A 26153-nucleotide genomic window follows, 5' to 3' on the forward strand; every position below is an offset into this window, starting at 1 on the left:
TTACTTTGTTTCTATTTTGTTCCTGATTTTCCTTCAATGACCGCATGATGTTTGGAGGATCCTTTGGTCTACTCCACTTTGTCAGGCAGGCTCTATTTAAATGATCTGCTGACTGAGAACAGGTGTGTGTGTGGTCAGGAGTGGGTGTGGCCAGGCGTGGGTGTGGTCAGAGAAACTGATCTCTGCTTTCCAAAGATGTGATGCACCACAGTTGATTTATGTTGCAAGAGGGAGTGACACAGATTTTTCTTTCCTTTAATAATAAACACCTTCATTTAGAAACAGCACTTTGTGTTTACTTGTGTTATGTTTGTCCAAAACAGAGAGAGAGAGAGTGTGTGTGTGTGTGTGTGTGTGTGTGTCTCTCACAAAAACAACAAAAGAACGGTTTTACACAACTTGGGTTTATTTATACAGTTGTTGTGTACTTGGGTCATCTCATGTCATAGCCATTAAATACCCCATGAAAGAACAGATGAAACGAATAATGACAAACTTACTGAACATCATGTGACCAACTCTGAAAGCTACGAGGAACATAAATGCTAATGACCAAAAGAAAGAGTAAACTGATCAGGAGGGAAACCACGAGGTTCTCAGAGAGAGGAGAATCAACACGTCACACGGCGCCAAACAGAAAACACCGAGCTCGTTCAGCGCCGACTCGGGTGGAGGATCTCCCGTACCTGCACAGTCTCTGGTCATGTCAGACTCTTTTATGAGAGACCTCAGCAGAATAGCAGAGCCCACATTAAGGCACAAGATGATACATGCCTCCTTTACACTGCAGAAAGAGAGCAGATGGACAAAATATATCATTTCAAATATGAGTTGACATGCGCTCTTAGGTCACAGCAGTGTTTCTTAAGCATGAAGGCTTCATGACATGGACGTCTTATCTGTGTCTGTGGGGGGCAGCGGCCCAAGCAGAGGTGCCCAGATCCCCCCACACCAGCTATGCTTGTCTACAGTCATTACTGGTTCCTGCTGTTGTGTTTGTTCTCTGTATTTTTGCAACAAATCTGGGATAAAGACGTCTTGATCTGTTATATAATCTTGCATATATGTAATGTGATTTTGAACAGTTGTAAACTTCTGTATGACGCAGACATCGTGACTGATAACTCAGTATCGGTTACGATGGCGTCCATTTGCCGTAGCATTTGTTTCCTGAGCCTGTACTCTGTGGTACCCAGGGCTTCTTGTTCCCCTACCCCGCGCACACACAAACGCACACGCACGCACAGACACACACTTACTGCTTAAAGAAGTTCTCTGGTTTTTTGCAGTAGTGACCAAAGAGAGGAAACAGATTCCGGGTCATGTCAAACTGAAGCTGAGCTGCTCCACCATCACTGAAGTTGTTACAGAGGATCACCTGCCAGAGGAATAAAGTTATACACTGAGACACGTTTGTGCTGGAAGCTCAGCACTACAAAACTGACAGAACATCAAGTGTATTTACTGTGAAGTCAAACTGAAAGGTTACATTTAGTTTGGTTTCAAAAATATTTTTGTTTGTTGTTTTTATTTAGGAGCAAATGTCTGGACAGGGAACAACTTAAAGTATTCTACAGTCTTTTACAGTGTAACTCCGTATCGTTCAGAAACGTCACTAAACAAATTTTTTTTCTCTTTAAATTTTTAACTGGCAAATTTTCAGAGATCTTTAAATGTGTTGGTCCCAAAAACAGACCAGAGCCAAGAAAGGGTGAGCATTTAATATTTCATTGTTTTTGAAATATTCATGTTCAATGTGGAAAAAATGGCCTGAAAGTGGCTCAAAAGAACATCTTTCAAACATATATAAAAAATATTTTGACATATGAAACAAAAAATTCACAGCAGGGAAAAATGTCAACATTCAACCGATATATTCAACACGCGGCGTCATGGCAGCGATAGCTCAGTAGGTAGACTGGTCGCCCCATGATCAGAAGGTCGGGGGTTCGAATCCACCGAACAGCTACCCTGAGGTGCCACTGAGCGAGGTCCCTGCACACTGCTCCTGGGCGCCTGCTTAGTGACTGCCCACTGCTTCACTGAGTGAACGGGTCCCACGGGGATCAATAAAGTAAACATTATTCTTATTAAATAAACCAATGCAAAGAGCAGCCTGCAGCGTTTGGTGGGAACCTTCAGCAGTTTTGACTCTTCCATCACACTTCCACACTGAGCAGACGTTTATTGTTTGCACGCTCTGACACAAATCAAGGACAATAACAGTGAGGTGGGTTTAGTGAGCACTGACTGCTTACGTCTTGGTAGAGAAAGTTGTCGAGTCTTTCCGCCAGGCCCTGCCAGGCCAGGTGAAACAGAGAAAAGCCAAGCACCTGATGAAGGTTCAACAGTCTGTCCCTAACGCACAGCATCATGGGACATGCTGTACTGGACAGGGACATGGTGGACTGGTCTTGTTGTGACGGCAGGGACAACCACCTAAGTGAAGAACAGAGTAACAGCTAAAAACTTAATGAAACTCTGTAATGTGGGACTTTGTTATATTTCTTAGTGGCAGAAAAAATATTAAAAGGACTCAAGAAACGATAATAAATAAAAATAATGATCAAAACAACAGATTGAATGTAATTTTATAAAAATAAGAAATATGATGTCACTTTATTTTGATGATGTATCTGAATAATAGAAATAATGTGAAGTTTTTATTAGTGTTGTCCTGCAAAGCCCCACAGTGTAAATACAGCCAACGCTGGCACAGGCCCGCGAGCATTTCAGGCTTTTAACTTTATACAACAACAGTAACTATTATTATTTTTCCTTCTGTCAGACACAAACATGTGTTATCTGTAGTTATTTACGAGCTCTTGTAAAGGTGGGGGGGGAATATAACCTGGCCAGGTAAATATGCTGCAGTGCTGGATGACACCACAAGGTGGCGCCTCCTTATTTTGCAACATTGTAATGAGTCTCACCTGTTTCACTGTCAGATTTCGCGTGGTTCACCTGGTATTTCTGTTTTCTTGCTGACACATTCAGATCAAACTGACATTATTGTTATTTTGACCTAAAAATATTAGAAAAATAACCAGATGCTTACTCTTACTACTTATTACTTCCAGGCTGGACGACTGTGATTCATTATTATCAGGAAGTCCTAAAAACTCCCTGAAAAGCCTTCAGCTGATCCAAAATGCTGCAGCAAGAGTCCTGACAGGGACTAGAAAGAGAGCAGATTTCTCCTGTATTGGCTCCCTGTTAACACAGTACCATAACACAGCAACAGAGCACTTCACTCTCAGATTGCTGGTCTACTTCCAGGATATTTAAAAGTAGTATGAGAGGCAGCGCCTTCAGCTGTCAGGCTCGTCACCTTCAGTGATACTACGATATAAATTTTAAGCTTCATCGTACTGTTGTAGATCTACGTAGCAAGTTTCATTTGTTAAAAGCATTACAACTGATGTATGGAATTATATTAAATGACTTTTGACTGTTTGGAAGCAGAAGGACGAAGCGTCCTGCAGTTACTGTGAAACAACATAAGCCCTCGTTTAATGTATACATTTACGATTTGGAAAGCAAAGTTTCCCAAATTAACTATAAACAGTAATTGTTTGACACAAACTGTCGCTGGATTACTTTAATGCACAAAAATAAATCTTTAAACCAGGTTGTGGTTGTGAAGCCTCTGGACTGCTGTCCCGTTAGTCTAAAGCTACACAGATGTCTGAAAGCTAAAACTTGATTTAAATTGTGTAAAACAATACAAAGAATTAGCCTGTCGTCAACAGGTAATTCTCACCTTTCTTGGCAATATGGTTTGGCTTTTTCTTTTATTTCTCTCATGAGAAAATCCAGCAGTCTTCCCAGCATATCTCCCTTTAAACGATCCAGCAACGCTAAGAGACCGTCAAACAGAGAGCCCTCGAGAGAAGCCAGACGACCCATCTCCATGATGCCCAGGCCTCCGGGGACGGCTTCTTCACCGAGTGAGACCGCTGTCTGCTGCAACTGTAGGAAAAACTGAAGAAAGGAAAAGAACCAGAATTATAAAATCTTAGATATCACTCATTGGCTCAGCTGCAACAGGTCAATGCAGCACGATCTTCTAAAGATTTACTTTTTGGGCATCCCTGCATGAATGGAGGGATTTGTGTGTCCCAGTGATCACGGGACTATGTTGTCTGGAGAAATTTGCCTCTGGTAGGGTCTCCCATGGCAGATGGCCCCCACACCCAGGATCAAAAAGCAATTCACAGAACCCTCAAGTAGCAGAACAGTCCAGTGCACCCTACAGGAATGGGGTACCTGGGTCCTACCCTGGAGCCAAGCCCAGGACAGTCTCCAGGGCGAGGGCCACATTGGCCCGGCACCTTGACCAATGTGTCCCGGCCAGGCTCAGTCCTAAACAGCTGGGTCTGACGTGGCCACAGCTTTGCGCTGCACCCAGAGAGACCTGGAGAATAAGATCAGTGACGATACACGTGTCCTCAGTTTGGGAGGCTGAGCGCAGGCTGACCATACACCTTTTGGTACCATGGAGGCTGTGAAACGCTCCATCTTACCTGAGAAGGTTGGTCCCACCGACATGAGTGTGGCACATCGGTGCAGATGAAGCTGAAACCATCTAATGCTTGATCACTGGGTGTTCGGTGAGCCCCAAAATCTCAGTCAGCAATCTCCAGGCCAGAGTGACCCTTGATGGTGAAAGGGCTTATCCCAGTAACGCCTCGGCTCCTTCATGCATGCCAGGACAGCGGACATGGGGAGGGGTGAGTTTCCCCACCGATGGCGATGCCAGGCCGCGACACCTGGGCAGGAGGAATGGCATCCTCCTCATTTTCATCTACAAGGATATCCATGTTAACACCCTTCTCTTCATCTTCTCCGTGCTTCTCCCCAAAGTTGAAGAGCTGGTTGAAGAGAGGAAGTTGATCCTCTGGGGGGACATGGTCCTCGGGGGACCCCAGCATGCAGCAGCTGAGCTGGATTCGCCACTGGGCTTTGCTGCAGTGACGCGAAGGAAGGGATCGGCTTTGGGGTCACAGCCACTTGCAAATGCTGCTCCCAGATTCTGCTGGGCATTACGTGGGAGTGTTTGCAGGAGTCGGGGTCTGCTTGCAATGCCTGTGCATGCTTGAAGCCCATTTAGGCAACGCAGAGGGGATGGGGGTCATAGCTGAGATGGTTAGTCTGCACGCAGCTGGGCAAGGGCGAAACACGACACCCTTAACCTTACCCCACTGGGGTTCATCTGAGAGGGTCCAGGGGCTGTATGTACTAAACCTTCGCTTTGGCAGCTAGCAATAGCCACAAACACAAAACCAGAAGCTACTTGACGAGCTCGTTTTGTGTTACTGCTATCTGCGTGTTACAACACCCACTATTACAACAATATATCAGCTCGACGAATCACAGCATAACAGATGTTCTTGAGAACCAGAAAAACAAGTTCTACCTTGACGGCAGCATCATTGAACAGATTAAGTTGAACAGACTGAGGAGCTCATGGAAAAGAAAGCGAGGATGGCTGGTTTGGGGCCTGGGGCTCTTATAAGGGGGTCAAGGGGACCCTGTGTCCTGGAAGTGATTGGTCCATCTTGGACAGACAAGCTGGTAGTGACGCTTCCATGATTGGTCACTGCTGCTTCTAGTGAGATACGGAGGAAGGTTTGAAAGAGAACACCCACCACATCGTTTCCCCAGTCTCCCAGTATGGTGGAAATGTAGTTGACAGCATTGAGGATGGCACAATAACGGACACCCAGTGGGCAGCGAGACTCCTCCTTCATCACCTAGAAGGGAAACGAACAGAAAAACATTTAAGAACTGACTGGAACTTAAAACTGTTTCTGAAATAGCCATAAAACCTTTCCCAGACTGATGAGGAGAGACAATACTACTGTGACCATAACACACCTAAATGCTCCAGACCGGGACTGCTTCTGCATTTAGGCTTAGATAATAAGATCAACAAAGAGGTAAACATTGTGTTTTTTAATGCCCGTACGTTTTGCCCATCTGGTGCTTAAAGGGGTTAACAAAGACTATGAAACGTGTGCACATGAGTGGGTGCTCAGAGCTGTGGTCACCTGGATGCAACTAAACTGGACTGCACTAAGGAAGAACGTGCCTGATAGCCCAGCAGTGGATGGACATCACACTTCATCCACTATGACTGTGAGTGATTACTGTCTCTGGGTAAAAAGAGGATTTTGTTCACTGATTTGGAGCAGATGATGGAGAACTAACCTAATTCCCTGATCTGTCATCTCATTTTGTCAGCTGTTGTTTTGAATCTGAATGTTACCTGAGTGAGTCGTATACGAAAGTCATCCACGAGTTCTTTCTGCAGCTCCAAAAATTTCAGTTGTGCAGAAGGACAAGGTAAGGTCCGGTACCGCTCTAAGTATGGAGGGACGACAGAAATAAAATTATTCAAAAAATGTTTATATGCAGTAACAGGAAATAAGATATTTTATAAACTATTTTGTATCCCTTCCAAACACAGCTCGTATCGTTATTTTTTGATTCCTTCTTCACCCGATGAAGTTGATTTACCAGTATAATCGTTTGCACCAGTATCACTGGTAAGAGTTTGATGCTACCACCATGCTTGACTCTTTATAAGTGGGCCGCACTTTCTATTACAGCTCTGTAATAAAGTGGTAATAGTACGGTAACAGGGGAAGTTAATACTATACAAATAAATTAATAACCGCATAATAGCGCCAAATCACAACAACAGTCGCCTCAGGGCGCTTTATGTTGTACAGTAGATCGTACAATAATAGATTCAGGAAAACCCAACAATCATATGACCCCCTATGATCAGCACTTTGGCGACAGTGGGAAGGAAAAACTCCCTTTAACAGGAAGAAACCTCCGACAGAACCAGGCTCAGGGAGGGGCGGGGCCTGATCATTCTGGATTTAACAGGAAGCCAAAACAGGAGAAATCTGCTCTCTCTTTCTAGTCCCTGTCAGGACTCTTGCTGCAGCATTTTGGATCAGCTGAAGGCTTTTCAGCGAGTTTTTAGGACTTCCTGATAATAATGAATTACAGTAGTCCAGCCTGGAAGTAATAAATGCATGAACTAGTTTTTCAGCGTCACTCCGAGACAGGATATTTCTAACTTTAGAGATGTTGCACAAATGGAAGAAAGCAGTCTTACATATTTGTTTAATATGTGCGTTGAAGGACATGTCCTGGTCAAAAATGACTCCAAGGTTCCTCACAGCGTTACTGGAGGCCAAGGTAATGCCATCCAGAGGAAGAATCTGCTTAGATACCATATTTCTAAGATTTTCAGGGCCGAGTACAATAACCTCAGTTTGATCTGAATTAAGAAGCAGAAAGTTAGCGGCCATCCAGGTCTTTATGTCTTTAAGACATTCCTGCAGTTTAACTCATTGGTGTGTGTTATCTGGCTTCATGGACAGATAGAGCTGGGTGTCATCTGCATAGCAGTGTAAATGTATGCTATGTCTTCTAATGATGCTGCCTAAGGGAAGCATGTATAATGTAAACAGAATTGGTCCTAGCACTGAACCCTGTGGAACTCCATAATTAACCTCAGTGTGTGAAGAGGACTCTCCATTTACATGCACAAACTGGAGTCTATTAGATAGATATGATACAAACCACTGCAGCTCGCAGGCTGTTTGTATTTATGCTTATTACAAAGAACCTATTAGTGGTAATAACTTACCTGTAAGTGCGACCTGTAAGCGTACTGAGATTGAAAAGCCTCACATTTACTTCTCTAAACAAACAAACATAGTTCTTCCAGGTGCTACTGAAGCTCCTGTTTGTTAAATGAATGTTCAGTTTCCAGCATGTCGTTTCTTCAGACTTCAACCATCCAATCAAATAACTGAGACCAAACGAGTCAACAGCAGAAAAAGTTGTTTGGTGTTGGCACAGAAGATTTGGCAAGTTTCTCATGGGTGCGACAAACATACTCTGCTACTCAACCCACAAACGCATTTTCACTACATCATGGCACCATTTAAAGAAAGATAAAACAGGCTTTCCAACGGCATAGAATTTATTTCCATAAAGCAGTTTACAACAAAGATCATTTCCTTACCTCACCTCTTGCTCTTTGGTGAAATGGTGTTATACATAAGTTAGAATATTATTAAACATAACAAAACAGCTCAAGCTAACCTAAAGCAGACAACGATACTCAAATCTTACCAGTAATAACCTGCAGCAGAGTCATGAAAGTCTCCGCACAGTCTGGAGCCTTCAGATCATCCATATCACTGATGTCCTTATACTGAGAGCTCCAGGCTCTTTCAGCCGAGAGCATGGCATCCATCTTTTCCACTGCCACTGTATGTACAGAGAAACATTTGTGTCAGTTACTGATCAAACTTGGAGACGATGAGATTGCAATGCAGGCTATCGTATGAAATGAAATCTTACGAGCAACAGTAACAGCGAAGAACAGCCACATGTAGTTTAAAGAAACAATCTGTCACATTATTCAGGATGATCTGGAAGGACTGCAGGGCCTTTATGCTACAATATAAGGTACTGTAAGGCAACGTTTGTGAGGCTATATGTGCGATCAGATCTTTACATGTGTGTCAGTCTCAGGGTCCACGGATTAGCCGCACTGCTGTCACTGAGTTCTGACCATTGAATAAAATATTTTGTGCAGCTGCTGACACACAGCTGATTCTGTATTTTAGGCAGTACCACACCATCTGAATTCAACAAAGTGGTCCAGGACGTCCTGTTGACTAAATGCGCTCCTGAGTGTTTTTGCTGTTATAATGACATTTAGTCTAAGGCCGTGTTAAAGAATAACCAGGCACGTCACTGCAACGGATGCTAGGACTTAATGCAAATCCTCCAAAAGAGTGAATCGACTTCTCTGGAGTGGATCATGCAGCATTGCTAAGTCTTTGCTGTAACATTAACAGTAATTTTGAGAAACTGTTTAGTAACCTAGTGTCACTGGGAGACAGTGAGAGTCTACTACTGTTAGAAACTTCACCCTTCATGACCGTCATTACGCCGTCGATGAGCAGCATTAATGTTTCATCAATCTCAGTAAGATCTCAGCAATATTAGACCGTGTCCTTCATGTTTGACTGTAATTCACTGCAGTTTGGGTTTTTACAGCTGCAAACCAAACACGTGGTCCAAACTGCTTCAGGATGAAGACTTAACAGCATCACAGTAAGATTTGTTTCGCATATTGACCAAAGAGTTCACGGTGTCAAAGAGGTGAATGATGCAAGAACGTCACCTCCTCTGTGACTGACTCATTTATATGGTGTGCGACACGTATACTCGGGGTTAGCAAAGCAGTCACTTTCCACTGATTGGAGTGATGTAGCAGGTGGAGCTCATTCAAACAAAATCTGAGTTTAGCTCATTTAATATTGAAATAACAGCATAACAAATGAGACCAAGAAAAACGTGGTCTCATTTGGAGCAGCAAAGACCAAATCGTCCTTAAAAACTCACTCTTCTTTTCCATAGTGAGCCACTTCTGTAGGACTGCATCCTCGAGAAGGAGGTGAAGCACACCAGGCAGCTCTGCTGGGTAGGAATGGTTGCTTCTCAGCTCCTTCTCAAATTGCAGCACCTCCTCCACCAAGTGACAGAAGAGCACATCATCATACAGCAGCTTAGAAGCATCACTGGTCACTTTCTCTTGGACTAGAGACAGCAGGCCTCGACACAACTCCACCTACACAAACACAAAGGTACTGCTCAGTTTCAGGAAACAACGAGTTTGCATGAGGCTTCCCTGTAAGCTGCTCAGCAGAGGGTGGGAAAACATTGTAGTGCTCTTGTACAATAATAAGTTGTAATAAATATTAAATCTGCCTCTGAGGTTTGACGTCAGTCTTCTCTGTGGCGTCGCTGAAATAGAAACTGCCCAAACTGCCCTGAGCTCCAATCAAATGTTTACTGTGTTACAGTTTAATGAGCCGTGTTTGAATCTTATAAGCATCGATTATTTCAGTTAGCTGAAACAGTTCTTACTTCAAATATCCTCCTACAGTCCACCTATAGTCACTTTTATGCCCACACTTTAGGAATGAGTGAATTATAGCATAGTAACAGAAAGCATACCTTGGCACTCAGAGTTACCCCTCCTCGGTCCAAGATCGGCTGGATCGTTTCCTCCATGAAGGTGGAGTTGTTTCCCATCCACATGAGAACCTGTGTGAGGTACCATTCTGGCTGAAAATACACAAAGAAGTTTATTTTGGATTGTGATGACAGTCACAAAGCTAGTCTCTCTGATACGGCTTGTTCTTGTAGAAAACACAGGACTAAATAACAGCCTGGATTAAAGTAATTTCACAGGGTAAGTTTATGCAGCCATGACAGAGGGCTCAAGTATTCCTGTTCCAAACAGCACCCAGTTTCTCAGCAGGAGGATGCAACTGCAAAAATACTCTACAGATGACCTGCTAACAATGACGACTGTGACCACAGGAGCAGACAGTTTGAACCATGACAGAAGCACAGACTGCAACTCAGAATCTAACAAACATCCTCTGAACGCTTCCAAGTAAAGAAAAACATGCACAACAACAACTGAACCCACTGGTGAGGACGAGGGGATGCCCTGGAGCTGATCATCATCATCAGCACATGACCCACAGCAGCGTAATTACACGTGTTACCAAACAACACATAACCTTAGCATACGTACATACGATTACTGACATCGCCTCTCAGAGCGACGGCTCAGCTCTGAATACTCCGTGTTAATCCTTTTCAGAATCAGGATACTTTATCAATCCCTAAGGAAACTATGTAGGAGCGAAATTTTCAGCCTCTTCTTGAATCTTTTCGTAAGCTATGGATTCGAGGCCCCATCGCCCCCCAGCATCAATAACACGCTGCTTATTGCAGAAGTTATGACACTTCACTCGCTGATGAGCACCCGGCCTCGGAGCCAGGGAGCGCTCGATCGCTCAAGGCCGCATTAGGAGGAATTTACTGTGCAGCAGACAGAGCGCACTCGCTGTACGCTCCACGCCTGCCTGCAGCGTGTTGTCAAGTGGACGCAGTCTGTGAGCAACTCTAAAGCTTGTGCTGCCGTGAAAGAGCAAAGTTACAAAGCGTTAAACTGAAAGCGAGAGTTAAAAATAATGAAAAGTGTGCACCGCACCCCCATCTGTGCTTTTGGTGAGGTGCTGTCCACGTGCTCGCCAAGGTTCAGAGGATGGTTTGGATCTATTAATCATCCAGAAATCAAACAGCGGTTCCTTCAGTAACTCATATGTACGCTTATCAACAACTAGGATTTCAATATAAAGCCACAGAAACATGACTTCCCTGTAACATTGATCATGACAGCTAATGCGATCCCACCTTAAACTGACAGAACAGCAACCCTGTGATCCGGGACTGCGGCAGCGCGGCAGCACTGCATCACGGCGCACATCAAACACTTTGTTCCCTCTTGTGTTAATCAGCGTCCAGACTTTGACATGTTGCTGCCAAACGTTTCAGTGGTCAAAGCTGTTTTCAGTGACCTCTGAACTCTCACCTTACTGACAGAGTTGGTCTGCCGGTTCCCATAGAAGTGGTATTTGAACCTCTTGTTGAGAGGCAACAACATGATCTGGATGGGCAGACAGAGGGGAGCAGGTTTGGACATCTGAGGAGAGGACAGAGCTTCACTGGAGTCCAAAGTCCTCTGAGACAGCAGATCATCACTGTCAGACAGTTAAAGAGCAACGTGTGCGCAGGGAACATGTGTTATTATAAAGACGGCTCTGCACGCGTGTGGTGGAACAAACATTCCTGTTCATGTCTCCACGTGGAGACGGCAAACCATGTTTAAACTTTTAAACAGTGTCCCCAAAACAAGGTCGTCTGAAATTAAAAGGTCTCTTTGGTTACACCAAAATATAAGCATGGGAATGTATATAATGTTAAGAACTTAGTGTGTGAGTGTGTGTGTGTGTGCGTGTGCACCCATTTACATCAGGTAAATGAAATAATAGTTAAATTATTTAAATTAAGTCAATTTTAACCTCAAATGAAAACATGTCCGATTACATTTTTCTTTAACAAAAATGAAGCCAAAATGCACAAAAAACCACATAAAAACATGCAAAGTAACAGCCAGGTGTTCGTGATCAGGCCACGTGGTCAGAGGGCCCGGTGGCGCCAGTGTCCGGCAGCCTCGCCTCTGTCAGTGCGCCCCAGGGTGGCTGTGGCTACAATGTAGCTGCCATCACCAGTGTGTGAATGTGTGTGTGACTGGATGTGGTGTAAAGTGCTTTGGGGTCCTCAGGGACTGAGTAAAGTGCTATACGAATACATTTACCATTAAATTCATTAAGCCTGCCCACCTGTAGAAACGCAGAGCATTCAGTTTTTTATTAACAAAACTCCATGAATATGGAGGCTGAAGGGACATTTCCCAACAATTTAAAGTCACAAATGAGAAACATGGCAGACAGTTTCCAATCATCCTAGGAGTATTTACAAGGATACGAGGTCTGCAGGGCGAGGAGCTGCCCGACCAGCAGCTCCAGCTGGCCTTCAGTCTCCTGACAGCTGGGCGTCGGTGTCAGTGACTGAGTGGGAGGAGAGATGATCGGCCAGTGAAGCTGAGTCAGCAGCTTCTCAAAATCACTGTGAAAGAAGAAAATGGATTTGGGTCACATGTCAGGGGACATCTTTGCTTATTAACAGCTAGCTCGTTTTAAAGAATCATCAGCAAATTTACAAACGAGCTGATGATGGAGCGTGTGTCGGATTCATGAATGTGTTTCTGAACTGAAGCAGCCTGGAAACTCCCATCAGGGAGAGGCAGCAGCAGCTTCATATGTTCTGAAATATGTGGTTCTGATCGGTCCCTCCATCAGAAACTCTGATAGCTCCATACTCTAAATGCACACATTCTTCCTTTGCTAACGCTCATTTAAGCCAAAGAGAGGATCTGTGCCACAGCCAGCTCTGGTTAGTGGCACCTGACTGACGTGTTGCAGCATTGAGGCATTATTCCTACACAGCTGTGAGTCAGCCACTACGCTTCGTTTTAGATAAAGATGCTGTGTGTTTATCTAACACAGCACCTGTGTGTTAGATAAACACACAGGTGCTGCAGCAAAATGCTCTTCTCACTGTATACGCTTAATTATACAAACCATCCCCGCCTTCTTATAATGTTCTGCTCTGGTACATTTAGTGCTACTCTCAGCTTTGATCCATCCACGCGTGAATACTTTTGAAAACCCAAATCTTGCGTCCGTGCATTTCAGTCCCAAATCTGTCACCATGTCTTTAGTCTAATAAGGCACAGCAGCTTTGAGGGCTCCCACCTGGTCAGACGGTCCTTCATGATTTTGTGCCAGAAGCTAAGAGTTGCTTGGAGGAAGTTCTGGAGATGAGAACATCTAGACTGGTTTAGTCCATAATCCAGAGCCGCCATGCTATCCACTGCCCTTATGGCTTCCCAGGCACTGCTGGTCATCAGACACTGCTGAACTGTAGCACTGGAACACAAGACTGCACGTCAGCGCTTTCATTACACCACAGCAGGCACCAACAGGAAGACCACAGGCCATGAACGAGACTCAGAGAGGTGGGCTGCCGAGTTACAGAAAAACATAAGCTATGATGTGCAAATCTCACCCTGGGTCGCCTCAATCAAATGACCATTTCGTTACCAGGCCTCTGGAGAACTTCAAGACATGTTGAGTCATTTAGCCGTTTAAATCAGCTGTGTTGGATCAAGGACACATCTGAAACCTGCAGGACACCGGCCCTGGAGGCCTTGGACACCGCTGCCCTGTACCATCAGAGTCTAGATGCATGCTCAATCATCCAGGTAAGTAAATGCCAAAGGTTCTGCTCATCTGGACGTTTTCATTGGGAGAAACGTTTCGTCACGTCTCGAGTCTCAGCTGACTGAAGACGTCTGAAAACATCCAGATGAACAGACTCAACCTTTGGGATTTCTCATCAGTGGCTTGATAAGAGAGTGCTGATAACCAGCCACATGGCCCGTCTCCTCTTCAGTTCAAAGGATGGGGCATCTGTGTTTTGGGGAAAGGATTTCAATTTGTCTGACCTTCACAACAGTTTGCTTCGGTCTGTTTTCCACGAGCTCTGGCACAGAGAACGGCACACTGTGCCCCCAACATGCAGGACTGACTTTTGACCCTGCACACAGACTTCTGCAGATTCTCAGAACCTTTCGATGACATTGTCGTCTGTAGATGATCTAATGATCCAACAGTCTCTGCAGTATTAGGTTGTGTTGATGCAGTTCTGAGACACGCTGCCTTCCTTAGATAATCTTTTTACATCCTGTCACGTTACAGACCTGCTGCCACTTAATAACATTCAAACTCGTTTCAGTGCCGCTCACTTTTCCCCGTTTTTGTTGCCCCAGTACCAACTTTAGAGGTTTGCTGCCATCAAATTTAAAATCAGCAGAACTTGGCTCCTTTCCTTCCTTATTTAAACATCTAATAGATCTTCTGCTGTGAATAAAATACAGATTTATGGGACTTACAAATCATTGCACTCTGTTTTTATGCACACAGCATCTGGACTTTAAAAGACGGCATAAAGCTTTGTGTTTTTAAATTGCTCATAAACAGTGAGGGTGTTACCTGAGCTCCTCTATGTGTTGAAGGCATCTTAGGTATTTCATGTGTCTCTCTATAAAGTCAACCTGGTTACACGTTTGTTCGAGTTTATCCATCCAAGGCTGGGCATCCTGTAGGTGCTGCAAAAAAGAGAAACAGACATTGAAGACGTCCAGTATTTCAGTCTGAAACCGTTTGATAGCAACAATGCTGGACAGCAGCAGAGAAGCGTACAAAGATATTAGGGTTTCTATGCTGTACAGATCGGTCACATTTCACACACACACACTTTATTTGTCTGTATTTGTCCTGTAAGCTCGGCTCCTGTACCAGAGGAGGATCTGCCACAGCATCGTATCTGTTCCTAGAATGGCCTTCTTCTGGCCACACATCTCAGATGTCAGTTTGGAGGTTAATGTATCGGCAACATCGGCACGGCAAGATGATGGGTGGTGTTCAAGGGAATCTCCTCTCAGATCTGGACCAGGGCATCCCTGAGCTGGACTGAGGTGAAACGCGTGGTGTCGGATAAAGTCATGAATCCATATCCGTGATGGTTCTTTTTCTCGCTCCTGGTCTTTCGCGGGTTTCTGCTGCCTAAAGTATTCACATGAGCACATGATAGATAATAGATAAAGATAATCTCCCAGAGGTGTTCTACTGGATTTAGGTCAGGTGAGGATGGGGTGGGATCAACTCCTTCATCCTCCAGGAACTGCCGGCATACTTTCGCCACCAGGCCAGGCATCGTTGTGCACCAGGACCCGCTGCACCTGCGTGGGGTCTGACTGCGGCTCCACAGATATCATCCTCTCACCTGGTGTTCTGCTCCAATCAGATCTGTTCTCCCGGTCTGGGGTAAAAAGGCTGACTGTGAATGGATTATTATTTATTATTAACCTTTATTTAACCAGGAAAAGTCCCATTGAGATTAAAAACCTCTTTTTCAAGGGAGTCCTGGCCAAGAGGCGACAACACGTTGAAATTACAAAGTTACATACATATTATAAGTAACAATTACATTTTAAAAACATTTTTCTCTGGCTCTCTCAAGCTGGACTTAAAAGCATTTAATGAAATAAGATCTGCTATCTTCCAGTCTTTTTGCATCATGTTCCATGTAAAAGAGGCAGCATAAGTAAAAGCCCTCTTTCCCAGTTCAGTTCTGACAAATGGAACAAAAAAAGATCGCTTGAACGCAGGCTATAAGAAACAGTACTCCTCCGTGTGAGCAGATCGCAAATATAGGTGGGCATTTGTCCAAGCAGGGCCTTATAAATAAAGATGCACCAGTGAACAAACCTCCTGGAGGACAACGAAGGCCATCCCACTCGAGCGTACAGATCACAACAATGGGTCAAAGCCCTACAGTTTGTAATAAACCGTAAAGAGGCATGATATACTGAGTCAATCTTATGAAGACACTGGGCGGAAGCATTCATGTACAGCAGATCACCATAATCTAAAACAGATTAAAATGTAGCATTTACAAGACGCTTTTTTGTCTCAAAAGAAAAGCAAAATTTGTTTCGAAAGAAAAATCCTAATTTTAGTTTGAGTTTTTTCACAAGATTGTCTATGTGAGATTTAAAGGTCAGAGAATCATCAATTAAAAAGCCAAGATATTTATACGTGTGCACCACTTCTATGAGGTTTCCCTCAAGAGTGGACACCAAGGGGACAGTTTGAGGAAATCTCTTCATGTTTGAAAACAACATTAGCTTTGTCTTTTCAGCATTGAGAACCAATTTCAGCTCCAGAAGTGTGTGCTGAACCACGTCAAAAGCTTTCTGCAACGATTCTATTGCCTTTTCAAAGTTTGAGCCAAAGGAATAAATAACTGTGTCATCAGCATAAAAATGCATACTAGCATTGGACACATTTTGTCCCAAATCATTTATATACATGATGAACAACAGAGGTCCTAAAATTGAACCCTGTGGCACCCCAGTGTGAATATTCAAAAGTTCTGAGCACAGATTTTCACATTTAATGCATTGAGTCCTGTCACTCAAATAGTTAGTGAACCAGGAGACGACATGTCTAGACAGCCCCAAAGAAAGAAGCCTATGCTTCAAAATGGCGTGATCCACAGTGTCGAAAGCTTTTGACAGGTCGATAAAGAGAGAAGCACAGTGCTGTTTTTTATCCAGAGCAAGTATGTCATTTATCACTTTTGTGGCAGCCGTAACAGCACGATGCTGTTTTCTGAACCCAGATTGCAGTTTTGAGAGAACTTCATTAGGAGTACAAGAACTCTTTTAATTGCTCACTGACGAGAGACTCAAGGACTTTTGCCAAGACACACAAGTTTGATATTGGCCTGTAATTAGTCAGAATGGCCGGGTCGCCTCCTTTTAATATTGGCGTAACAAAAGCAGACTTCCAAACAAGTGGAATTTCTTTATTTTGGATTGAAAGATTAAAAAGGATCGTAAGAGGTTGTGCAATGTAATCAGCTGCTATTTTCAGAAAATAGGGCTCTATTAAGTCTGGCCCTGGGGGTTTCCTGTGATCTAAGGCTTTAAGAGCTTTATGCACTTCCTGGACAGAAAAAGGAGAAAAACCAAAAAGCTCCCCAAAATATGTTTGGGGTTCTGTACAGGGAGTCATGGGGGCTGCTCCAACAGAGTTAAATAAAAAAACCAGTAGCTACGAAGTGCTTGTTAAAGCTATTTAAGACCTCAGTTCTATCATAAACTGGGACAGAATCTTTTAAAATGAATTTTGGAAGAGCCTGTGATATTTTATTTATAGATAAGGACTTAATTACTTTCCAAAATTTCTGAGGGTTATTGAGGTTTCCTGTAGTAACAGATAAATAATATTCTGACTTAGCCTTCTTGATAAGTGTCGTGCATTTGTTTCTTAATTTCCTGAAATCTAACCAGTCAGTCAGGGAATCGTTTTTCCTAGCTTTTGCCCATGCCACGTTGGGCTGATGGATGGACTCTGATAATTCCAATGAAAACCAAGGGTTCTCCCGTCCCTTGACCCTAAATTTTTTGGCAGGTGCATGCTTATTAAAAATCTTCATAAAAATGTCTTTAAAATAAGCCCAAGCCAGATGGATGTCTGGTATCAGACTCAAATTTTCCCAGTTTACCATGGACAAGTCATAATGAAACGCTTGCTCACTAAATATTTTAAAATTTCTTTTACAGATGATACGCGGTTTACATTTAGGGATTTTAGTGTTCCTACAGGTAGCAACTACACAATGATCGCTTAAATCATTACAGAACACGCCTAGAGACAGGAACTTATGAGGGACATTTGTTAGAATTAGGTCAAAGTAGATTTGTCAGGACTCTTTATATTTGGCCTTGTAGGTAGGTTGACCAACTGGCTAAGATTAACAGAGTCACAGAAGGATATTGTTCTACTTTAGCTACAACACTGCAAATAAAAACATTACTTATTAATATCTCAAGCTATATGCTGTATACTGCTGTAAGTGGGCATTAATGCATAAAATATACTGCTGCAAAACAACTAAGTTAACAGGAACAAAAGAAAAAGCACGACCCAGGCTTCACCGGCAGAACACTGCCTGAAGTCATGCTTCCTCCGGTGACTCATTTCCGTCCCATAGTGCAGTAGATGGCCCCCTTTTGACTTCAGGACTGCCGTAAATGTCACAGATTCAACAAGGTGGTGGAAGCGTTCGTCACAATGATGCTGACATTTCAATATGGCCCAAACAGATTTCCAAGCTGAACATCCATGACGCGCACGGATGTCGTGTTCAAGAAGCCGGTGCGCTGAGGATCGGCATGTAATGTCGCTAAAAGCAGCCATGAAGAGGTTCCACTTTGGTCACAAAGGGGCCGGCGTGGTCACAGCAACACTCAGGTGGACTGTGGCATTTCAACAAAGTATGTTTGGTACTAAGAAGCCCAAAGGTCGTCACACCAGCTTCAGTCTGGTGTTTGCAGGTCGATCTATGACTGATTGGGTTTTACTGTGCATTTTATTATCCAGTTATGCTTTTACTGTACTGGCAGTGTAACTGGGATCATTGGGAAGTGAAGCCCAAACACTACTGGCACTAATGCAGCCCCAAACAATGACAGAGGCCTCACTGAGTTGTATACATGGCTGTATACGCACTGTTGTCCCTCATCCACACTAATCACGACAATCTGAAGCAAAAAGCTCGAACTGGGATTCATCAAAGACAGTGACACTGATGTTCAGCTCGTGTCACACATCACACTTTCTCCTACTTTCCTTCCTTAAAAATGTCTTTTTGTTTTTCTTTTCAGTTTTATTTCAACATTATCACAACATCGCCTTAGGGTACTTTATATATTTTAAGGTAATGACCCTACAATATTCAACACCCAGTGCATCATGGGAATCCCCGGCAGCCTACGTCTATTGCAGCATAACTAAGGGAGGATTCAGGGTCACCTGGTCCAGCCCTAACTATATGCTTTAGCAAAAAGGAAAGTTTGAAGCCTAATCTTGAAAGTAGAGATAGTGTCTGTCTCCTGAATCCAAACTGGAAGCTGGTTCCACAGAAGAGGGGCCTGAAAACTGAAGGCTCTGCCTCCCATTCTACTTTTAAATACTCTAGGAACAACAAGTAGGCCTGCAGAGCGAGAGCGAAGTGCTCTAATAGGGTGATATGGTACTACAAGTATCAGCATACTTTATTAATCCCTAAGGAAATTATGTGGGTACAGTAACAGAAACAGACTATTTAACAATACAATATGTGACAGATTTACAAATTTAAGAAATAGCACAATAAATACAAATCCCTCAATAATAAACATCACTACTGCAGACGATCTCAGTTGATGCTAGCAGTCGTTAACGAGGACCTGCTTGCTCACCGGAGAGCTGCTTAGCTGACCTTAGCTTCCATCACTGATTACACAACCCCACACAGCATGCTGTGGACTTGGCTGTGAAGAACTCACTCACAGCCACTGAAACACCAACAGATGGGACCGAGAGGATCCTCACTGGTCAGTATCATCGAGCACTGCTAACCTTCTCAGCGTCTATGCACCCACCAACGATTCTCCTGTTTGGGACACTCGAAAACCAAGGTCAGGGAGGTCCCTTATTCACGAGCTGCTGTTTGCAGACGATGCAGCATTCATGTCTGCAGCAGTTAGTCAGCCCTTTGTCTGAGGCCTGCAACAAGTTTACCTTAACCTTTAGCCCGAAAAAGAGAAGCATCATGATCCAGGATGCTGACTCCGGTCCATCCTGAGGTGGTAGACACCTTCACCTACCTTCCATCATCTCTAACTCCCTCTCTCTGGAGATACAAGTGATAGCAAAAACTGCAGCTGTCATGGCTGAACACGCGTGGTATCAAGCTTACATATTTGGCACACTCCTCTATGGCACTGAATCCTGGTCCGAGTAAGCCAGCCAGGACAGAAGGCTGAACAACTGCAGCCTCTGATATCTTAGACGTATTGTGGTAAACACCAACGTACTGCAGAGAGTCAGTACTCCAAGTCTGGGTGCACTGCTCAGTCAGAGTCAACTCAGATGGCTGGGCCATGTGCGATGCATGAACCCGGGTCACATCCCCAAGGACACGGGGTATGGCGAGGTGTGCGAGGGCTCACGCTGTCGGAGGACCAAAACTCCACTTCCACGTTTGGAAACGTGACATGAAGCTGACAGACATCAACCAAAACACCTGGGAAAGCTCAAGAGGCTCGGAGCGCTACCATCAAGGAGGGAGACAAGACAAGAGTACTTTGGCGAGCTTAGTGATGTCACTACCTTGTGCAGGATGTTGAAGGTAAGTTGTTCCCTCTGCAGCAGCGCCTCCAGAGAACACCTGGCGTCCTCGACAGCAGACAGAGCTGCTGAAACTTTAGGAGGCACCAAACTGGACACAGTCAGGACCTGAAAGGCAAAACAGAACTGCTTACATTTCATACCGAAGATTTCAGAGCTTCATGATTGTGTGAACTTTCTACAAACAATAAATTCTATAACTGTGTGTAAATGTGCAAAGTACAGGAGTGAGTAACAGAAAGACGAGAGCAGCAGAAGGGGATGACAGCAGGCCTATGGACAACTAAATGTACCGTAAGGGTGTTGTTTGTATTTTAAACGATAAAAACTGGCTGCTTTGTGCACCAGTGACATCATCACACGGCCACAACCATTTATGCTCGCCATCACAAAAAGCATCACCACTCAGAGAGCAGCGCCACATCAACACCGACAGACGAAGAGGAAAAACTGAAAACCCCAAACGTTACATCTCAGACTTTACAGGCCACAGTTAGCATTTCCATCCATACGAGGGCGTTCATGAACAGTTTGTTAATTTCCATTATAAATAACTATAACGACATGTGTAATGGCATTTCAGTGGTGCAGCGTCCCCGTTTAAGAAAATCATAATTAAATTTATAACATCTATTAAATACAAATTTGTTTGTTAATTAGTTAGTTTATTTGCTTGTTTTAATCAATTTTAAATCATGCTTTTTATTTGTTCTTGTTTCTAATGTCTCTGTAAAGCACTTTGAATCACCTTGTTGTTGAATTGTGCTGTACAAATAAACTTGCCTTGCCTTGCCTTACAAATAACTATAATAGTAGATATAAATAGAAATAATATGTAAAGCCTATGGGAAATACTGAACAGTGTTATAAAACGTGGGGCTGGACAAAAGAACTACAAGTATTTCATTTGTAACGACCATGAAGAATATGGACGCTGTGACAAACAGTCTCAATGAACTCTTTGTAACTGCTGCACCAAATTCAGCAGAAACAGGCGCTGATCCTGGGAGAGCACAGGACAAACCGGATACACCGATAGACAGAAATCCATATTCTATGTTCCTCACAGCCATCGGTGAAAATGACGTTTTTGAAACTGTCAAAAATGTAAAAATCAGAAATCTTTGGATTGTAATGAGATTGATATGATCGTGGTTAAAAGAGTCATTGAGGCTGTTATAAAACCGTTTACATACATCTGTAATTTATCATTTCAAACTGGTCGATTTCCAGACAGAATGAAAATAGCAAAAGTTAGTCTATACAAATCTGGCAACAAACACCATTTCACAAACTACAGGCCGGTCTCTTCACCACCTCAATTCTCAAAAGTTCTTGAAAAACTGTTTAAAAACAGACTGGAGAAATTTACACATAAACTACTCACTGAGAGTCAGTACGGGTTCAGATCAAGCAGATCAACATCATCGGCACTATTAGATTCAATAGAATACATCAGAAATATGTGTCTGGGTCATTCAGAGACTTGACAAAGGCATTTGACTCCATAGATCCTGATATATTAATAAGAAACCTGGAACGTTACGGTGTCAGAGGGGTCGCTCTAGATTGGGCCCGGAGTTATTTAGGTGACAGGAAGCAGTTTGTGAAATTAAATGCTCCTTATGTGCACATTGCTTGTGGTGTACCCCAAGGGTCAGTTTGGGCCCAAAATTCTTCAACTTACACATTAACGACATCTGTAAAGTGTCCAAAGTATTAAAAATGGTTCTCTTTGCTGATGATACAAACATCTTCTGCTCTGGTGATGATCTGCAGAACTTATTGGAGGATATGACTAATGAAATAAGTAAAGTAAAATAAATTTCTGGGGGTAAAAAAATCTTAACTGAGAGCTCACGTAAGATATATTCATTCCAAAGTATCACGAAGCATTGCAACACTAAACAAGGCAAAGCAGGTATTAGACAGAACATGCCTTCATGTTCTACTGTTCACTGGTTTCACCTTACTTAAGCTACTGTGCAGAGGTCTGGGGCCACAACTGTAAAACTACATTACATTCACTTTGTACTCTTCAAAAAACGCAGTTTGAATCATCCACGCTGCAGGTTACAGGTTACTGCAGTCTGAAATATTGAAATGTGCCGATCTAGTGAAATTCCAAACCGCACAAATTCTATTCAAAGCAAAAAATAAGGAACTGCCAGGAAATATTCAGAGTATGTTTGTTCTTAAAGAAGTTATAATTGAAGGGGTTTTTGTAAGTGAAGGTCCGTACTGCAAGAAAAAGCTTCAGTGTTTGTGTGCATGGAGTGAAGCTGAAGCAACGTCCAACAGAAAACGGTTCAAAAAGAGTTAAAAATATGATCTTCTTGAACTATAAAGACATGAAAATGTTGAAATTAAGTGAAAGTCTCTAGAAAATGTCATGATGTGATATTATAGCATATCGGAAATCTGTTCGCTATTTTATTACAGATTGTATCAGTACGGACGATGACTAAATACTGACTGATAACTTATGGCAAAGGGGTGGGATTAAAGAAGTGTGTACTTCTTACTCCCTTTCAACACGTAAATGAATCAGAATGGTAGCAATATTGAAATGTATCAACTTTTGTATAGTATCTTTTTTCTCTCGTATTTTCTTTACTAAATGTACCTGTACATTGTTTACATGTTTGAAATAAATTAACAAACAATAATTATTGATACATATTTTAGAATTGTAATACATAATGCCAGAGCGTGCAGGGGTACAATCTGACTTTTCCGACCATATTCAATTTTCCCAAAAGGTTGACAACGCTACGTCTACATAGACAGGTAGGTAGGTGTGTGTGTGTGTGTGTGTGTGTGTGTGTGTGTGTGTGTGTGTGTGTGTGTGTGTGTGTGTGTGTGTGTGTGTGTGTGTGTATGACATCAAGACCAGGAAGTTCCTGACCATGCATGGAGGGTTTCACCCCAAGTCCAGCACCCTGAGGCTGTATGCTAAGCACAAGGAAGGAGGCCGGGGACTGGTGAGTGTCAGCACCACAGGATGAGACATCAAACCAGTGCAGGTGGTGGGAGACAGGAGGACTCTGGCCAAAACATCTCTGATGGACAGAGTCTCCCAGCCCATGCATGCTGAGCTGCAGAGCTCCTTCAGTGACAGACTGCTGCATCCTCGATGCATGACGGAGCGTTTCTGCAGGTCCTTCCTCCCTGCAGCTGTCACACTGTACAATCAGAACTGCTCCCAACAAACACAGGTTTACATCAATGCTGTAACTTGCACTATTTCATCATCCGATTCACACTATAAGCTGAGTTTGCCTCTTATCTGAAATACACTTTATTTACAGATAAAATGTATTTCATTTTATTTAATGGTAATAACTGTACAGTACTCTGTTTTTGGTAACTACTGTCCTTGATGTAAATATATATATTTTTTAAATTGTGTATGTTTCTGTTCTGTGCGCTGTTTGATGTACGTGTGTTTTTTTCTTGTTGCTGTTACAACCACATTTCTGCTTGTGGCACAATTAAAGGATTATTCTATTCTAAACATCCACGAGTACATCGTGGAGAGGCCACAACCCGCCGTGACCGTCCGTTACAAAAGCAGAGCTAAACCTGGCATCAACAAATGTACAACAAAAGACCTGCATGATGTACAAAACTGTTATTTCTTTGGAAAACTACAGCTCATGTCCCATTATGATCCACTGCTGTAAGAACTCATAATAATAATAAAGATGATTTTAGGTAGTGCCAGAAAGCACAGACACAGTGTATGTTAGGCTGTCTGAAACAGTGATGTGCTCCTGGTGACTTATTTTCACTGCTGATTAAATGGAGTCAGTAACTTAGTAACAACTAAGGAGGGGAGAGGGAGGGGAAACAGGAGGACAAAGGAGGGGGGAACAACTAAGCTGTAGTGCCTCTGCACCTCACTGTACAATACCTTTTGTGCAATACTTTTTGTAAATAGTCAACAGTGCAATAGACTCAATACTTGAAATGTGCAATTCACTTGTATTTTTATTTTTTATTCCTATTTATTCTATTTATCCCCTTTGTATATTTTATTTATATTTGTCTCTGTATTTATATATATATATGTGTGTGTGTGTGTGTGTGTGTGTGTGTGTGTGTGTGTGTGTGTGTGTGTGTGTATATATATATATAACAATTCTGTAACTGTAACTTCGGTCGTTGCTGTGCTTTTTTTGGAAGTCGAATTTCCCAGAGGAACCCACCCGAGGGATTAATAAAGTTCTATCTTATCTTATCTTAACTAACCAGTTTCTGTCTGGTAAGATGAGACGTGAGCTCAGGTTAAATGAATAAAACAAAAACGTGTTTCTAGTGTCCAAAACAACAACAACTGTTCCTGTAATCACCATTAAAACCTTTACTGGGAAGAAGTTGGTGTGAATCCTTCAAACCACCGCATTAACAAACTCCAACATGAAGAAAAACAAAGTTTTTAGTGATATTTAGAGATTTCTGAGGAGAAAATGAAGCTGCCCGCCGGTGTGTTCAAAGCCACCAGACAACAGGGGTTTAATCCAACAAGTCATTCAAGTCTGTTTTGACAACACTGAGACTGGAAAGCTGGGAGAAAAGAGCCGGAATAGACTCAACACAATCAAAACACTGACTTCTGGCAGTGGCTCATACCAGCGCCCCCCACTGGCTGCCTGGAGGAGTACAGTTTGATTTAAAGCTATAACTGAGCTCAAAACAAGGTTTATACAATCAGTCTTTCTACCATAAATCTAATTTAACTATTAATAAGTGCATAAACTTCACAACAACGCACAAACGTGTTTCTCGAGGACACAGAAATGTGTAAAAATACAGTGTTATAGACGTTTGTTTGTTTACGTCTTACATTTTTAGTGTAAAAATGGAGATATATAGAAACATGCACCGTCATACTGTTCCCACGCCAGTGTCCACGCAACTGCACCACTACTAATCTCATATGTGGGCTTGTGCACGTTTTTACTGAGCTGTGATTAGGACACAGACGCTGGCAGCCCACAGCTCATTCTGTGGGCTGTGAGGTCATTGTGCAAATGTCCTGTTTATAAAGCTGCAGTCAGCTGAGACTGAAGACGCCACCTGGATGATGACGAAACGTTTCTCCCACGGAAACGTCCAGATGGACACAATCAGCCTTTTGGGAGCAATTACAGGGTTGGTTTGTTTGTCTTTAACTGGGAGACTCGGTTGCCACATTTCCCACCTGTCCCGGTGTTAGTGACACAGCGAGCAGGACCGCATCTCACGCATTCTTCGCTGTGTTTCTGTATATATGATGCTTTCGTTCACCTGCTCCTTCAGCGTGTTGTTCTGCTCGGTCAGATGTTCCATCAGCTCACCGACGGTCTTCGGGCACATCAGCTCGGTGTCTCTGTCCTCCAGGAAACCCGCCACGAAGTCCTCCGCAGATAAAGCTTCGCGGTGTGGCGCTGCCGTATGAGCAGGCTGTGAGGAACATGTTGTTATTTCACTCTCTGCTCGCGCTGGCGTTCCTGTTACGGCCGCCGCCATCTTTCCTCTCGAATGCAACGACCGCCTTCCTCGGAGGCGCTCGTGAATTGTATTTGGGTTCCCCGCGGGAAGAGGTCACGCGTGTAGCGGTCACGCGTAGTTGCACACATGCCAGGCTTTCATATTAAATTTTCCTTTATAGATTGTCTCACATAAAGGGACGTTACCACGCGTGTCTTGCTCTCTTGTAAACTGTAGCCACTGCTGCCGTATGGCCCGTGTTTGTTTCACTAACACGAGGAGTACGCTGGAGGAGAAAACAAGCCCACATTTGCCTGAAAACGCCTACGTCACAGATGGCGCCGTCCG

General features: G+C 43.3%; 1 protein-coding gene across 1 annotated transcript; it reads right to left on the reverse strand.

Moving 5' to 3' along the window:
- Window positions 1-368: 368 nt before the first annotated feature.
- Window positions 369-26153, reverse strand: rint1 (RAD50 interactor 1). The gene is made up of 15 exons (XM_086268890.1): window positions 25623-26153; window positions 20313-20438; window positions 14580-14695; window positions 13281-13454; window positions 12451-12591; window positions 11495-11663; window positions 10063-10173; window positions 9448-9673; window positions 8164-8301; window positions 6272-6366; window positions 5652-5756; window positions 3764-3984; window positions 2259-2439; window positions 1260-1378; window positions 369-784 (listed from the first exon to the last, which is right to left on the reverse strand). Exons 1-15 carry the CDS (start codon window positions 25842-25844, stop codon window positions 574-576), a joined length of 2355 nt encoding a protein of 784 aa, XP_086125016.1. The 5' UTR covers window positions 25845-26153; the 3' UTR covers window positions 369-573.

The sequence above is a fragment of the Aulonocara sp. 'chitande type north' Nkhata Bay genome, linkage group LG17, assembly GCF_057382095.1.
Source record: "Aulonocara sp. 'chitande type north' Nkhata Bay isolate Kocher_YH1m ecotype deep benthic linkage group LG17, A_spYH_male_GT1.1, whole genome shotgun sequence".
Classification (NCBI taxonomy): Eukaryota; Metazoa; Chordata; class Actinopteri; order Cichliformes; family Cichlidae; genus Aulonocara; species Aulonocara sp. 'chitande type north' Nkhata Bay.